Source organism: Monodon monoceros, unplaced genomic scaffold (genome assembly GCF_005190385.1).
Source record: "Monodon monoceros isolate NGI ecotype Baffin Bay Population unplaced genomic scaffold, NGI_Narwhal_1 Super_Scaffold_16, whole genome shotgun sequence".
NCBI lineage: Eukaryota > Metazoa > Chordata > Mammalia > Artiodactyla > Monodontidae > Monodon > Monodon monoceros.
The window spans coordinates 46988698-47005620 of record NW_021703772.1 but is presented as its reverse complement, the minus strand read 5'-3'; the positions used below and the strand labels follow the sequence as shown (position 1 = coordinate 47005620).

The following is a 16923-nucleotide window of genomic DNA, read 5'->3' as shown; positions in this document are numbered from 1 at the left end:
GCTAATGAAAGTAATTATTTTGATTTGTAGTTTGTCATTTCTTTACTGCTTTTAATTTGTTTACTTTTAGTTTCACTGCATTTGCCTCTGTATGCTATTGATGACGATTATGCTCAAGTCAGTCCTAAATATATTTTTTTCTTTTTCAGCTCCAATCTTTTTGACAAAGTAAGCCCGGTTGTATCTTACAAAGTTGACCTTGCTGTTTTAGCTGCTGTTGAGATAAGAGGGTCAGTATGATTACCCAGTTGAGTATCTCATTCTCATGATTTAAACTACTTTAAAAGTAGTTACTTCTTAAAAGTAAGTCCTAGGGCCCCTAGCTTCTTTTGGATAGTAGACACTCCATGTTTCGGTGTCATTTTACTAGAGCTGTAGCTTCTGTAGAAAGAAGAAGGTCCTGGGTGTATTCCAAAGCCCCAAATATTTATTTGATAATCCTTTGGAAATAAACCAGACATGGCAAAAGTGGCACAAAATAAATTTATTGAACTTTTATGCAAAAGTTCACCTGTTACATAGATTCAATAAAGAGTAGTTTGTATGTCCATCTGTGCATGTACACATACAAGTATAGTTTCTGTTTTTGTTTTGTCTGTTAAATGTATGGTGTTTTTTTTTTAATTAATTCTGATTTTATTCATTTGGACACTAGGTACTTTTGAAAATGAACTGACCATATCATTTTGATATTCATGGTAGGTTTTCTTTGGTCATTGTTTAGAGTCTCAAGTCCTGATCATATCTTTCTTCCGATTCCAAATTGGGAGCACAAGGAGAACCCTGAGACTGAAGAAGACGTTGGGCCAGTTGTTCAGCACATCTACGAGGTTTGCAGCTGTTGGATTTAACTGATAACCTGGTAGACAGCCAACAAAGAGAGGAATAGATAGGCTCTTTTTAAAAAACAAGTCTATTTAACTTTTACGTAAACTCTGCATAGTTTAAGTATGTACCAGAGATTTCTTTGAATTTTTTCCCTATTCTTAAGTTCATTTTTATTAGACAAGTAGCTTCCAGTAGTAAAAGAAAGCTGTTTATACAAATTGTTGTTTAAAACCAATTAGTAAAAAAAAAATAATAAAAATTAACTTAAAAGTAATATTTTATTATTTTAATAATAAAATAAAACCAGTTAGTTCTACTTGAGTAAAAAGAATAGGTCACTGAGTAAAATTTTGGTTCTGTAGGAAGAAAATTTTCTATGCCACTTATCAGTAACTTTTTCAAGTTTTCCTCTTCTGTTTATACATTCATCCTGATTTATACTGCCCTACGCAGAGGCAGATGTTGAGTTTGATTCTTCTGCATAATAATGATCATGTTGTAATATTAGAGTAACTATGGAAACTGTTATTCAAACTGTTATTCAAATCCTGTTGCTTAATGATTCCTAAAGTTGCTGTAGGGGAAGGATTATAGAATAGATTTTTGCCCTAAGTATTTACATTTCCTTCTCCTCATTAGCTGAGAAATAACGGTCCGAGTTCATTCAGCAAGGCAATGCTAAATCTTCAGTGGCCTTACAAATATAACAATAACACTTTGTTGTACATCCTTCAATATGATATTGATGGGCCAATGAACTGCACTTCAGATATGGAGATCAACCCTTTGAGAATTAAGGTAATGTACTTAATAGCAGCTATTTATTATGATGATATTTTATTGCTTTTCTTTCTAAATCTATAAAAGAAATGCATGAAATAAACAATTGTTTTAATAATAAATCTATTCTGCAAAAATATTTTAGCTCATAACCAGTATACTATGAATTAAATTGTTTATTTGTGTAATGAGTAAGGATGAATTTTGTGAAGTCCTAGTAAACCATTTATTTTTGTAGTGTTTAGTGAGCCTCCGGAGATACTCTTTGTTTTTTTTTTTTGGCCGTGTCTCGCAGCTTGCTTGCGGGTTCTTAGTTCCCTGACCAGGGATTGAACCCACGCTCTCAGCAGTGAAAGCGCGGAGTCCTAACCACTGGACTGCCAGGGAATTCCCATCCGGAGTTATTCTTAAGTGACCCAATTTGACTTTGGTTTTATCGCAGAGTGGTTTATCCACATGTAGTATGTGTCAAGGGTGTTTGGATGTTGAAATTTTTGTCTTTGGGATAAGATATAACATTTTACTCTTGGCTCTTTTGACTTGACCTAGAAAAATGTCATTTTATGGAATTCTATTTGGATATAGTCTTCTCCATCCTAGCACATATGTTTGGATAAGAAGCTCTTCACAGGTCAGAGTAAGGAAAGTTAAGAAAACAAAGCAAAAAATGTATACTCATGATTGACATACATCACAGATGTACACTGTGAAATTTCAAGCTGTTTCTAAGTATTTTATCAGTTTCCCCTCTAGCTATGCAAGGGGAGAAAATGATGGCTAGGTAGAGGTAATTTTTTTCCCGCATATTAAGGACTCTAATCTTTATTTCCTTTGCTTAGTTTTAGCCATATATTAAGTGGTGAATTTTCTGTCATACCACATTTTTAGTCACTATATTTTAATCATGTATAACAGTTTATGCCAAAATGTCAGTGCAAAATATTTTCCATTGTTATTTACCACCAGTTTATTTATGTAATCCTAGATCTCAAATTCGCAAACAACTGAAAAGAATGACACAAATGGTGGGCAAGGTGACCGGAACCATCTCATCACTAAGCGGGATCTCACCCTCAGTGAAGGAGATGTGCACACTTTGGTAAGTGGCATTTCAACAACAAGCACTTCAAATATTTTAAAATATGTGATTATAGAACCGATGCCAAAGAACATTTCAAAAGTAACAACAGCTGTGCTGGAAAGAACTCCGTATATTTTTATACCATTCACTTCTCTTACTTTCCTTGTTCCTAATTGAATTAATGCCACATTTTCTTCAAATGATCTGTCTTTGTGTAGATTACTAATAAAAATATTTTATGTTCTAACTTATTTCTCTGACTGCCCTCCTTTAACTGACCTCTTTCTCAGTCTCACCCTAATCTTTGAAACTTATGTTCAATATTGCAGAAAAAAACAGAAGGGCTCAACAGAAATATAAGAATAATTAGCATTATGATCAACTTTTGTTGAGTCAGCCTATCTAATGACTATAATGTTATAAAGAGGTTTGTCACTTAAGTTTTTAAAATTTAACAGATCTGCAAACCATCAACTAACAGAGAACCTGGTATAGTGTTTATGTTCATTAGTGATCACCAGTTACTTTCACATCTCCAGATTCCATGGTTCTTCTTAGTTCTCATTCAGTTCAACTGCACAGTGACTTTTTGGCACAATTAATCACTTACTCTTTTGTGAAACACTCCTCTCTCACTTCTTGGGCACTACTCTCTTGGTTGTCCACCTACCACAACTGGCTACTTTGTCTCAATCTCCATTTCCAGACCTTTAAGCTCGAGAGAGTATTCCAGGGCTCAGATCTCAGAGTTCTTGTCTGCTCCACCTACAGTCATTCATTAGATCTGTGCAGTCCAGTGTTGTAGACACCAGCTACATTTCAAGTGTTCAGTAGCCACATGTGGCTAGTGGCTACCACTTTGGGAAGCACAGGCATCTCCACACTGATGATTTCTGTCATTGTAGAAGGTTCTGTCTGACAGTGCCATATGAGATGATCTTAATCATTCGTATGGCTGGTAAGTACCATTTCTATGTAGATGACTTTGATTAATATTTCCAACCCGATCCTCTGCATTGAACTCCAGACTCCATTATCCTCTGGAACTCCTCTTAAATATTTGATAGGAATCTTAAACTTAATTCTAAGAACATATCCTTGAGTTTTCTCAACTCTGATCTTTCTATGGTGTTCCTCATTTTAGTAAATATCAACTCTGTTCTCTGTCCCAAACTTTGACTCTCCTCTTTCTCTCAAACTTCATAATCCTACATATCAGCAAATTCTATCATTATCTACTTTCAAAATAGCCAGAATGTGGCCCCTTCTTGCCGTCTCTACCACTGCCACGACCTAACCTAGACCACCTTCCTCTCTCACTTGAACTATTGCCAAACCTCCAGTTGGACTCCATATTTCTGCCCCTGTCACCACGACAGTCTATTTGCCACATAGAAGCCATAATGATCCTTTTAAAAGTAGGTCAGGTCATGTCACTCCAGTGTCTTCCTGTCTAACTCAGAGAGAAAACCAGAGACTGCAAAGCCTGGGGGTTTTTTTGTAGTCATCCTCATCGGAGTGAAGTAGCATCTCATTGTAGTTTTATTTGGATTTCCCTAATGACTAATGATGCTGAGCATCTTTTCATTTGTATATCTTCTTTCGAAAAATCTCTATTCAAACCTTTTGCCCATATTTAAATTGGGTCGTTTGCCTTTTGTTGTTGAGTCATGAGGAGTTCTTTATATATTCTGGATACTACCCTTATCAGAGCTGTTACTGCACATATTTTCTTTCATTCTGTAAGTTGTCTTTTTTACTTTCTTGATAGTATTTGTTGATGGAAAAAAGGTTTTAAATTTAAAGAAGTCCAAATTTCTTTTCTCAAGTCTATCTCTTCTTGTGTTGCTTATATTTTTACTGTCATATTTTAAAAACCATTGCCTAACCCAAAGTCCTGGAGATTTACACACAAGTTTTCTGTTTTTCTAAGTTGTTGTTGTTGTTGTTGTTGTTTTAATATTTATTTATTTATATGGCTAGGCCGGGTCTTAGTTGTGCACGCGGGATCTTCGTTGCCGCGTGCGGGATCTTCATTGCTGCATGCAGGATCTTTTAGTTGTGCCATGTGGGATCTTTAGTTGTGGCATGCAGGATCTTTAGTTATGGCATGCGGGCTCTAGTTCCCTGACCAGAGATCAAACCCCAGGCCCCCTGTGTTGGGAGCATGGAGTCTTAACTACTGGACCACCAGGGAAGTCCCTGGTTTTCTAAGTTTTATACTTTTAGCTCTTACTTTTATATCTCTGATCCATATAGAGTTAATTTTTGTATATGGTGTGAAGTAGAGGCCCAGATTCATTCTTTTGCATGTGGTTTTCTAGTTCTCCCTGCATCATTTGTTGGAAAGACCTGTCTCTTCCCTTTAAATGGTCTTGGCTCCCTTGTTGAAAATGAATTGACTGTGAATGTATGAGTTTGTTTCTGGACTCTCAATTCTATTCCATTGATCTATACATGCATCCTAATTTTTTTGATTGTTGTCCTTCTGCAGTAAGTTTTGAAATTGGGGAGTGTGAGCCCTGCAGTGTTTTCATCTTTTTCAAAATTGTTTTGGCTAGTTGGGGTTCCTGGCAATTCCATATGAATTTTAGGATTAGCTTGTCCGTTTCTACAAAAATGGTAGTTGGAATTTTTTTTTTTTGGAATTTTGATAGCAATTTTATTGGCTCTGTCTATCATTTTGGTAATATTGCCATCTTAATATTAAGTCTTTCAGTCCTTGAACATGAGCTGTCTTCTGTTTATTAGGTCTTCTTTAGTTTCTTTCAAAAACATTTTGTAGTTTTCAGTGCACAAGTCGTGCACTTCCTAAGTTATGTATTTTATTCTTGTTAAATGCTGTTTAAAATAGAATTTTTTTTTAAATTTCATTTTCATATTTTTCATTGCTAATGTATAGAAAACCAATTCATATTTGTATACTGATCTTATATTCTGTACCTTTTCTGTACTTGTTTATTAGCTTTAATAGTTTTATTGTGGATTCTTTAAAGTTTTCTGTAAGTAAGATTCTATCTTCTTTGAATAGAGATGGCTTTGCTTCTTTCTTTCCAATCTGGATACCGTTTATTTAATTTTTTTCTTGCTTAATTGCACTGGCTAGAACCTTCTGAACAATGTAGAATAGAAGTGTCATGAGTGGGCACTGTTGTCCAGTTCCTGATCTTAGGGGAAAAGCATCCATTCTTTCACCAGTAAGTATGATGTTAGCTGTGGGCTTTTCATAGATGCCCTTTACCAGGTCAAGGGAGTTCACTTCTATTCCTATTCATCAACTGGAGGTGTCACTTACTGGATAACACTGTTGTGAGGTATATGCATATGACATGTCTAATGCAGTTTGACCAGCACGTAGAAGGTGGTGAATATTTATTCTTTTGACTGTCTGCCTTCAGGTTACTGATAAAAACACTCATGCCACTTGATTTCTACAGCTCTGATGTGGAACAGCTATTAAAGATTCACTCTGTTTCTTTTTCTTTTCCGCAGGCCTATTGTGATCTGACTCTCATGTCTTACTAAAATCACCATGCTCTGGGTTTGCCTAAAGAATGTTGAGTTCTAGCTATAACAATAAATATTTTAATATTATAGCACTTATCCTTCCATAACAAATCACATTAAAACCAACCCCTTCATAACAAGAAGCATTCATAGATTCAACTGTTAGCCTACTCATTTTAAACGTTACTGCTATTAAGGCAAAAGAATCTAGATCATCTCTTTAGCCTTCACATAAAACAAGTCAATTGTCTACTTTTCATATGTTGAAGAGATGATAGAATGATCTTTTCTTTTAAGTAAGTAATTTTTTGGCAGGGTTGTGGAATTGCTGAATGCTTGAAGATTGTCTGCCAGGTGGGGCGACTAGACAGAGGAAAGAGTGCAATCCTGTATGTAAAGTCTCTGCTGTGGACTGAGACCTTTATGAATGTAAGTGGGCAGATGCAGCATTCAGCGAACTTATCCATTTTTTCGAAGAAATAAAAAAGGCCTGACATATAGAAAATCATTTTATTGTTATTCCCATATAGAAGGAAAACCAGAATCATTCATATTCTCTGAAGTCGTCTGCTTCATTTAATGTTATAGAGTTTCCGTATAAGAACCTTCTAATTGAGGACATCTTCAACTCCACATTGGTAAGTCATTGATTTGGGGAAATGGAATAAATGCACTCAGTTCAATACCATAGATATTTTTATTTTATTTTAAATAATGGCAGTTAATTATTTTGATAATTTAAAGTAACTTGAGTTATTTGAATGGATTATAACCTAGTATAAACTAGTTTAATATTACTGTTTTCCTCCCCCGCATCCCAGAATTATTAAAGGTAGACCTTTTACTTTAGCATCTTGTCCTATGTAAGATACTTAGCATCACTAAATTTCATGAGGGAAAATTTTGGGAATTTCTCCCCACAGAGTTAGAAAGTTGGAAATTAACTGCAGTTAAGTGAGGGCATTTTATAAATCTTTAATTTGAGGATTAAAATGGGACCAACACATCGTAAACTGGGTTGGATTATTTAAAAATCATTTCAGAGTCAGTCAGAGGTTAACCTGTTGAGAGTTTCATGTGTGTGTGTGTGTGTGTATGCTATTGATACCAAATGTGTAATCATAAATTATCATGTACTAGAAAAGAAAATAATGTGAGTAACATTGACATAAAATATAGTAGACATTCAGATATTTGTTGAATGATTCAGTGAACTATTTTCAAAACTCAAGAACTTTTTCCCCCAACAGGTTACCACTAATGTCACCTGGGGCATTCAGCCAGCACCCATGCCTGTACCTGTGTGGGTGATCATTTTAGCAGTTCTAGCAGGATTGTTGTTACTGGCTGTTTTGGTATTTGTAATGTACAGGGTAAGTGATGGACTTAGGAAGAGAGGGAGGGAGGGGAAGCAGAAGAAAAGGAGAAGGAAGGGAGCAAAAAAAGGGAGGGAAAGAAGAAAGGGACCTTTAATAATGATGCATGATGAGCAGTCCTTATCATTTGAAGGAAGAAAAATTCAACTAAGTGCCATTTAAATTTTCTTGGTCATAATATGGTCACTCAGAATACTTTCAGTATTCTTCATTGATGTGGCAGTAATGAGAGTTTTTTTTTTTTTCAACTGGCAGATGGGCTTCTTTAAACGTGTCCGGCCACCTCAAGAAGAACAAGAAAGGGAACAGCTTCAACCTCATGAAAATGGTGAAGGAAACTCAGAAACTTAACTGTGATTTTTAAGTTGTGCTACATCCTGTCCCATTAGAAGTACCAACTTCAATATAGATTTTAAAATTTCCTTCATGAGGAATAAAGTTCCAAGACTGTACTGCTGATGGTACCCATTGGTATTAACCACAAAGTGAGAGCAATATTTGTCAACCTTTTCATTATAATTAAGTTCAGACATACATTTAATATACATCCACTGACTTGTATTTTTAGGTATTTAAATAATAACATTTCAAGGATAGATCTTCAATGTACATAAGACAGGTAGTGCCTGAGTTACCACTTTATCTAAAATAGTACCTCCTACAATTATTGTTTCTGATTTTGTATGTTGGATTTTGTTTGTTGTTGTTTTTGTTGTTTTAAAGCAATCCATATTTGGACCTTAGGATCCACATGTTTTGTAGAGATACTTACTGTTAATACACATTACACTACAGTTGAGTTTTCAAGCTAACTTTATAACCGCATAAACTTGGATTTTAATATTACCTATATGGTAGAACTTTAAAAAAAGAAAAATGCATGATCCCATCAAAACTCTTTCCTGTAATAGCAAAGGTACAGTTTTTTGTTTTAATCTGAAAACTGAATACATGCTATTAAATTTTTATTTATATTTTTATCCACAGTCCACTTGATTACATTTTATTTTGTATAAGTTTAAGTTCTATTTCAAATCCTTTAAGTCAACTTATACTAAAAATTAGTTTTATAATCAAAAATGCCTCTTTTGTGTAGTCATTTAATTTCTGCTAAACATCATGATGCTTGAGGCCTTATGGAATTGGAAATCATTTCCAAAGTACATTTATTCCATTGCATTAGTCTGGCTATATACAATACAATACAAAAAAAAGAAAAAGGAGCATTTAAATTAAAAGACTATGTTTGTAGTTCTTTGACAGAGTTGCTTATTAATAGTTTGTTCTTAGATTAAAGCAAGAGTTTTTAGTTGGGATTAATTTATTTTCCTCCTATATATGTATTTTTCCTTACGTTTCCAAAACTGTTACTGAGAATGTGTCAAGATCAATGAGGAATCTTTACAACTTAGAGGAACCTGCACTCAACCTCCCAACCCTGCAAGAAATGCTTGGAATTGAAATTCTTAAAGTAGCTCACTGGTTTACTTCTAGCAATAGTGTAGTACTGCTCAGATGGATATTACCTCAGTTAAAGCCAGGTGTAACATGTAAAACCAGTCTCAGCTATCAAAATGACTTCTTAGAGGTTATTTTATAAGCAATTCAAGTTATTGGAAACCTTTTTAAACTTTTTTAGATTTATTAATATAAATTACTTTTCTAGGATTTTTAAATAAAAGCTGCACAGGTGGCAAGTTGTAGTTTTATAAGTCCGTAGGGTGATGAATCTTCTAGAGGAATATGTGAATTATTCACAGTTCCTCCAGGCCTGGGGATAACTATTAGTTATACCTATTTTTGTGCAATTACATCATGTTGTGCATTAGAAATTGAGAGTTTGATAGCTTTTTAACTACCGTCTTCATTAGGCAATGATAAATATTTCACTTAAATAACTGAATATTTTTCTATGTTTTAAAAATAATTGAAATTTATCTTGCCATGTCTTGTGTTATAACTCCCTAACAAGTGCCTACGCTAGAATATATTCATAAAACAGAGGCATATGTAGGTGAGTTATACAAGTTAGAACGTTGACAAGACCTTATATTTAACTTCAGTGATTTTCAAAATTAATAGGTGTTGTAATATAGATTTTATTAGTACCTCAAAAGATCTTAGTCATATGCGGTAAGTATTTTTATTACCAATAAATTTAAAGTTTTTAAGAAAAAAATATTTTTATCCTAGGGCCTGCCACCAGACAGTCACTGAATTGGTCTAGAACAATGTTCACCTTACCTGTTTTCCCACCTAATAGCAGTCATTTCTGAAACTATCTTTTGGATAGAAAGTCACTCTTTTAAAAAAATGTTACTATTTGATTTTGCACAGTCTATTGCTTTTATGGCCTCTTATCTCAAGGTATAATCTTCTACCAGAGATTGAAGGAGGAGCCAAAATAGCTCAGTTGGGAGAGCATGAGACTGGAGGAGATTGAAGGGTGTTGTCATGGAAATTAACATGATGCTTTAAATTGCTCTTATGGAATGTAGTTTAAAGCAATAGTATTTTCTTTAAGAAAAATGAAGATTTATATCTGTACAAAAATATGGTAGGAGTATAATTTAAAAACCTAGTCCTTGAGGAAAATATTTGGGAAATGTTGAGTTTCTTTTTACCCTAAAGTAACGTGAATGTTTTGGATAAAATGTCAAAAAATAATCACTGCTGTTTTTGTGATTTATTGAGAATTAAAAGCCATTTTGAGTGTAAAATTCTTATAATCTGATTCAGTTTAAGAAAATACACATGGTTGGGGTTGAGAATGTTTAAAACATTTGATATTGGTAAGAAATATTGATGCTGTTGTTGATTTCTTAAATAGGCATTTATTTCAGACTTGATATTTTGAGAAACATTTGTGTGAGGGAGGCGCTTTCCTTTTCTTCCTTTTACCTTTTTCTTGTAATTGGTGATTATTGTAATTCTGATTAAGTTCTTAATAGTGAATTGTAAAACAATTAATCAAAATATTAGTACCACAATTCTACCTGTTATGAAACTACTTAGTCATAGTCAATTCTCATTGATACTTTATATAAAGAGAAAATTCAAGTATTAGAGACTATACTGGCTTCCTTAAGAGGATGTGAAAGATTTTTCATAGTGAATCATGACCCTAAGAGAGAGGTATGTGGCAAAAGTATAGTATATAATAAATAGATCCGCTGTTTTTTTATAAGGCAAACAACTGTAAGTTGGTTGATGTTCCTGTGTTACAGAATGTAGTGTTGAGCTTGGCAAAGAATAAGTCACTCGTGGAATACTTGTGTGTGACTGTTGCTTATCTCAGTGTCACTGTGTTAGTGCTCTTGGATAGCTTGTATATGTGATAGTTTGATTAATAAGAAAAAAATATAAAATTTGAAAATCGAATATAGGATCCAAAGTGGTGAATGAAATGACTTAATACTCAGTGTTTTGGAGAGTATTTCTTTTAACCTGTTGGTAGGCTAGTTTGAATGATGAACCTATGGACATGTAGCATGCATATATGCTTGTATTTCATTGTAATTTCTGATATATAATGAATTTCTTGGGAGAGGTACTGAATCTTTGATTTTTCTTGTCATTCTTCTCAAGTGCAATATAACAATGTAACCAAACCTAGATATTTCAAAGTCATTATTAACTTAGTAAACCGAATCTAAACGGAGATTTATTAGTATTTTTGTTAGCAGGAAGGAATGATTCTGAGATGGATATACGAATGAAGTTATTTACCCCTAAAAGGTCCATTTTACACTTTATTTCAGGCTGGACATGAACTATTCCTTGCTAGTTTTGAAACACTTTGCAATATCTTAAAGTAACTTGGAAGCTGTGTATATCAATTAATTTCCTACCTAAGTAACATAGAAAGTAATTTTCTTTATTTAGCTCTCTTGTGATCACCCACATTGGGTGAGACATAAAATGAGTGTCTTCTAAAATTTGTCATTTGCTAACTTGATTTGAGTTAGTGAAAACTGGTACAGTGTTCTGCTTATCAGTCTCCAGTGTGTAACTTGTGTCTGTTCAATAAACTTGAGCATATGGTGCCACTTATGTGCAAGGACTTTATATTTTCCTTCTGTTATGTTGTTTTGTTTTGTTTTTTAATCACATGAGCTAGCAGTAGTGCACTAAAAGGATGACCTCAAAGAGGTGACATACCTCTTTAAAAGTCCACATTCTTAAGAGTGTTAGTTATTTGAAAAAAGGCGTCACAAACAGAGCAAAAGGAAACTAATGTTAAAATACACCAATTACAAATCATAGTATCATAGACATTTGAAATTTTAAAGGGGCTTCCAATTTCAATAATGGCAAAGTAGCTTGCATCAGATAAAAATGAATGAAATGAGGAATAAGAAGCAAAAAAGAAACTTTTATAGACACTGCAGATACTAAAAGCAGGCAGAAACTGGAGGGAATTGGTCTCAAGGAAGGGAACCACACTTTTCCCTGAGTTTACTCTCTGTTGTGTGGATGGAATGCGAGCAGAAAAGTGCCCCCTCATTTCCTAGAATGATGGGACTGCCATCATGGCTAGAAATTGAGGGATGGGAGGAGGGAGAAGCCACATTGTGGGAAAGGGGAACATTTTCCCCTCAAAGCCTTGGCTGACGCTGACTCTGCTCTAGTGAGGCCCCAAAAGGAAAACAGCAGATGGAAGTTTGAAAGAACTGAGCAGTTATTTCAGCTACTGTCCAATGCAGGAGAAACAAGAGACTGTAGTTCAAGTCTTGCCCAGGGACAGAGCCTTGGAAACACCCCCAGTCTTTCCATTGAAACCCCAGAGGATCTATTATTCCTTGGGAATAAATACTACATCCCAAGATTGATTGATTCACCCTAGGATAAAGGGTAAAGCCAGTGTCCCACCCTAACAAAGCATGAAACCAAGCTTCCACAAGTTTAAGGTGATCCACCTGAAATTTAATTGTCTGCTCATAAAGGCAGTTACTTTCAGAGGAAGGTAACACAACCAAAAGACTGCAGTGTATCATTCATAAGGTCGTGTGTGTGTGTAAATGGGAAGAAAGGAAAATGTGATGCTTGGCTTTGAGAAGAAATAGTCAATAGAAACAGACCCACAAACAATTTAGCAGGTATGACTTTAAATAACTATGATAAATATGTTAAAGAGTCTATAGGAACACATGAACATTATGGATGAAAAGACAGGCATTTCGAGAAAGGTTTGGAAACTAACAAAAGAGACTCAAGTGGAAATCTTTAGACTGAAAAAATATATCTGAAGTCAGAAGTTCATTGGAGGGGGATTACAAGTAGATTGGGTAGGACAGAAGAAAGGATCAATGAACTTAGAGATTAGATCAATAGGACTTATCCAAACTGAAGCACAGATGGCAAAAAAAAAACAAACAAAAAAACAGCCTCAGTGATCTGTGGGACAAATCTAGGTGAAAAAGGAGTCTTAGAGAGGAGAGAGAAAAATGAGACAGACAAAATATTCGAAGCCAAAAAGTTTCCAAATTTCATCAGAAAGAGCAACCTGCAATTCTGGAAGCTCAACAAACCCTAAACAGGACAATTGCAGACAGCACCATCTATGCAGGTCATGGTCAGATTGTTAAAAAGCACACGTTGGAAGGAGTTTACCTCACTCCCTTCGTACTGTTAACCATGCCCAGAGGGTTCATTACTTGTCTAAAGAAGTTACCGGCAGGATTGGGACTAGAGCTTGCATATTCAAACACCTAGTACGTTATGCATTCTGCTGTGCAACACTGCCTGAACTACTAGTCACAGTTTATAAAATAGATTTGTTATTATCTAGGGGATAGGTTGGGATGCCTGAATATCAATTGATGTACCACCAGTGCTTTTCCAATTACAGTTGACTCCTGAGCAACAGGATTTGAACTGCATTGTTCCACCTATGCATGGATATTTTCAATAGTAAATACTGTTGTACTGCCTGATCCTTGGTTGGTTGAATCCCCAAATGTGGAACTTTGGATATGGAGGAACCACAGATACAGAGCACTGACTATAAATTATACTTGATTTTCACAGAGAGTCGTAGCCCCTTACCCCTGTGTTCAAGGGTCAACCGGAATATTTTTACTCATTTTCTAAACTGTCCTGCATTGCCTAGAGAATTATATAGTTAGGTTCGCTTTTACACTCAGGTTCACTTTCCTTGTCAACCTCACTTCCTGAAGCATAGCAAATACATAAATTGGTGTTGTTTTAATAGAAGGAGGACTTAGATTTTGAACTTCACACAGTAACTTACCTTCATGTTATTAACCTAATTTTTTTCAAAGTAATTCTCAAAGTTCTTTTACATCATTTCTCAGATGTTAGAGTGTTGGAATCTTTAGGGATTACTTTTTAGTCAATCTTGTAGTCAGAATATTAATTACTTGTTACAAAGTTATTCACAAAAAGCACTAAGTAATGTACAAATGTAGCAGTATTTAATTTGGAGAATTATGCTCTCCACTTGAGTAATAGAAGTGATTCTTGATTTTGGATAGGGTCATGGTAAGTTTACCATAGAAAGCAAGAAAGTTCTGGTGGCTTATAAATTTTCTCATCTTTCAACAGTGCAGTTAAAGTTCTTTTTTGAGATTATAAGTGACATAAACCCCTTTAAAATTCAGAAATATCATCACCTGATTGGCAGACAAGTGAATGATTTTGAATTTTTCAGTACACCTTAGTGAGGAAATGAAAGGGAAGAGTTTATTAAAGAATAAGCAAAAAAAAAAAAAAAAAGAATAAGCAAATTTCCTACTTCTTAGTAATGCCAGTTTTGACTTTCTGACTTGAACCTTTACTACTAAACCAGAGCAAAGCACTTCACTATCATGTGGTACTAAAATACTAGCAAAAATTGAACCTGAAGTTTCTTTTCTCAATTACACAGGTAGGTGGTCAGTGATTACCAAGTAATAGAGATGACAGAACAGAAACTAATTTTACCATATTCCCACTGAACAGTCCTAGCCTCTCAAGGGAACCCTAAAACAGCGGCAGTATAGGAGTGATTTAATAACAGAGCTGAGAATCTGGTTTACATACTGTACAGAAATAGTTCCCTCTTCTCACCTCTAATTCCCCAAATCCAGTTCTTAACATTATCTACTCCATATCCTTTCCTAGATCCACGCAGGCTTGGTCATTGCATGAGGCTGGTGACCTCATGCCTTGGATAGTGAATTAGTTTTAAATTATTGCAGTCTCTTTGCCATGATAGGTAACATATTCACAGAATCTGGCATTAGATCATGAACATCTTTTGGAGGGCATTATTATGTCTACCACAGTCCATGGTCTGGCCCTCAAAGATTCACATCAATCTCACAAGCAAAATACATTCAACCCATTCCTAAAGTCCCCCAAAGTCAAACCACTGCAACATCAACTCAAAGTCCAAAACGACTTCTTAATCTCAGCAGCTCAAATGTCCCAAATCTCATCATCTAAATTATGGGCAAGGCTTGGGTATGATCCATCCAGGGGTACAATTTGTCTCTGTATGTGAACATGTGAAACTAAAGAAACAAGTTTTCTGCTCCCAACATATCACAGTAAGACAAGCATATGATAACAATTATAGACATTCTGGTTTAAAAAAGGGAAGAAATAGAAGGAAAATAAAAGAAGTCACTGGTCCCAAGCAATTCCAAAATCCAGCTGAGCAATCTATATTTGGTTTCAAAGTCTGTGAATTTCTGTGGTTTCAAACTATGTGGTTCTCAAACTCTGTGGCTCATGGCTTCACCTTATGAGTCATCGTTTCTCCCCCCATGAAATGTAGCAAATGTTTACAGCTGAGTATTGTTATCATTTTCTTCCTGCTGATAAGACTGTGTGGGTTCAGTATGCTTTTTCATTTTGTACACTATCCCTTTAGACTAAGCTGGCAGTGTTTCTGCTGATATAAAATTCACAGGAACCTTACGGATCGCCTGTGTATGTCAAGGATATTTCACTCCATTAGACTAGAGGCTACTCCACAGAGCTTTCCTAAATAATCTCATCTTTTTTTGGCTTCTGTTGGGTTGTGTGAGGAGAATCTATGAGTCACACACTTAATCTCTTCAAAGAAAAATTTCTGAGATATTAGCAAATGTTTGTACAGTCTCTGTGTTCTTTCTAGAGCAAACTCTTTAAATATATAAATCTCTTAATTTTAGCATCTTCTGCAATCTGGATATGTTAAAAATTTCCCAAATCATAAAGTCCTGGGTTCTCTTTTTTAAAGATTCATATCTATTTAATGAATTTAGATAGGTAAGGTCAAGACACACAAGGGTGGGGTCAGAGGGCTTGGCACATAGGCCCTCAACAGTCTTGTCCCTGAAACAATCCAAACTTTTGAAAATCTAGATCTGGTCTTGAAGTAAACTCTGGCTTGAGCCTTTTAATCTAGTTTGAGCTGGCTCCATCACTTCCCACTACACATTGGGCCATCCTAGCTGTAGTGCCTAATGAACTCTTCTACCGAGCCACCATATTTGGAGCAAACTTGTTGGGGGTGAGGGTGGAAAGTACCTGAAATGCCATGGATAAAATTGCACAGCAGGTAATCCATGCATGCTGACCCCAGAGAGTCTTAATGATTTACATGCCTGTACCTGAGAAGGACCGCTAAACCCAGAGTTTAGTGACTATTTGAACCATATGACCCACTTTGGTTAATAATCCCAAACTGTCCCTATCTGTATGGATAACCCTACCCGGATAAATGGTTCTTAGTCAAAGAAATACAAATTTGAACTTTGTTCAACCCTCTTTAACAGTTAGTCCTTTGGTTTTCAAACTCAAATTAAGTGGCTCACTATCAAATGAAGGCAGCAGTGTTGGAGGAAGAGTCATAATTTAAGGAAACAGTTACTAAACCTTGCAAATCATATTTCCAAAAAGGTAAACGTTCTTAACCCTTACATAAATACATATCTAATATGTTTAATATGTTATTAAATCTAACTCTGTTCCTCTAGGAACAGTGGTTCAGTATTTGCTAATTGAGCGTTTGCAGTGACTATATAAAATATAACAAGAAAAATAAGAATTGATTACATACAAAATTTTATATACATTATAAAAATATACAAATGAAACAGAACAATACTACATAACATTAATAAAAGAAGTAATGGCTGACATTTACTGAACAGCTCCTATAGCAAGAAGCTCTAAGTATTTATACGTTATTTTGTTATCTCCTTTAGGCTCTGTTTTTTCTCCCACCATACAGTTGAGAAAACTGAGGCTGAGAATCTTCTGTAAATCACATAGCTGTGAGGGGTGGATACCAGAGCCGTCTGACTCTGGGCTCTTCTCCATTAACTAACAGTTCTGCCGCTTTAAAATCGATTTGTT

General features: G+C 35.1%; 1 protein-coding gene across 4 annotated transcripts in view; it reads left to right on the top strand.

Moving 5' to 3' along the window:
• Window positions 1–11630, top strand: part of ITGAV (integrin subunit alpha V) — an 86738-nt gene extending 75108 nt beyond the window's left edge. For 2 of the 4 annotated variants that reach the window (XM_029225087.1, XM_029225086.1), the window contains exons 23-29: window positions 150–230; window positions 725–830; window positions 1468–1626; window positions 2594–2707; window positions 6512–6625; window positions 6727–6834; window positions 7447–7821. In XM_029225087.1, coding sequence (XP_029080920.1) covers window positions 150–230; window positions 725–830; window positions 1468–1626; window positions 2594–2707; window positions 6512–6625; window positions 6727–6834; window positions 7447–7734 — 970 coding nt within the window. In that variant the 3' untranslated portion in view covers window positions 7735–7821. The other 2 variants (XM_029225088.1, XM_029225089.1) reach the window with 2 other exon arrangements.
• Window positions 11631–16923: the final 5293 nt, after the last annotated feature.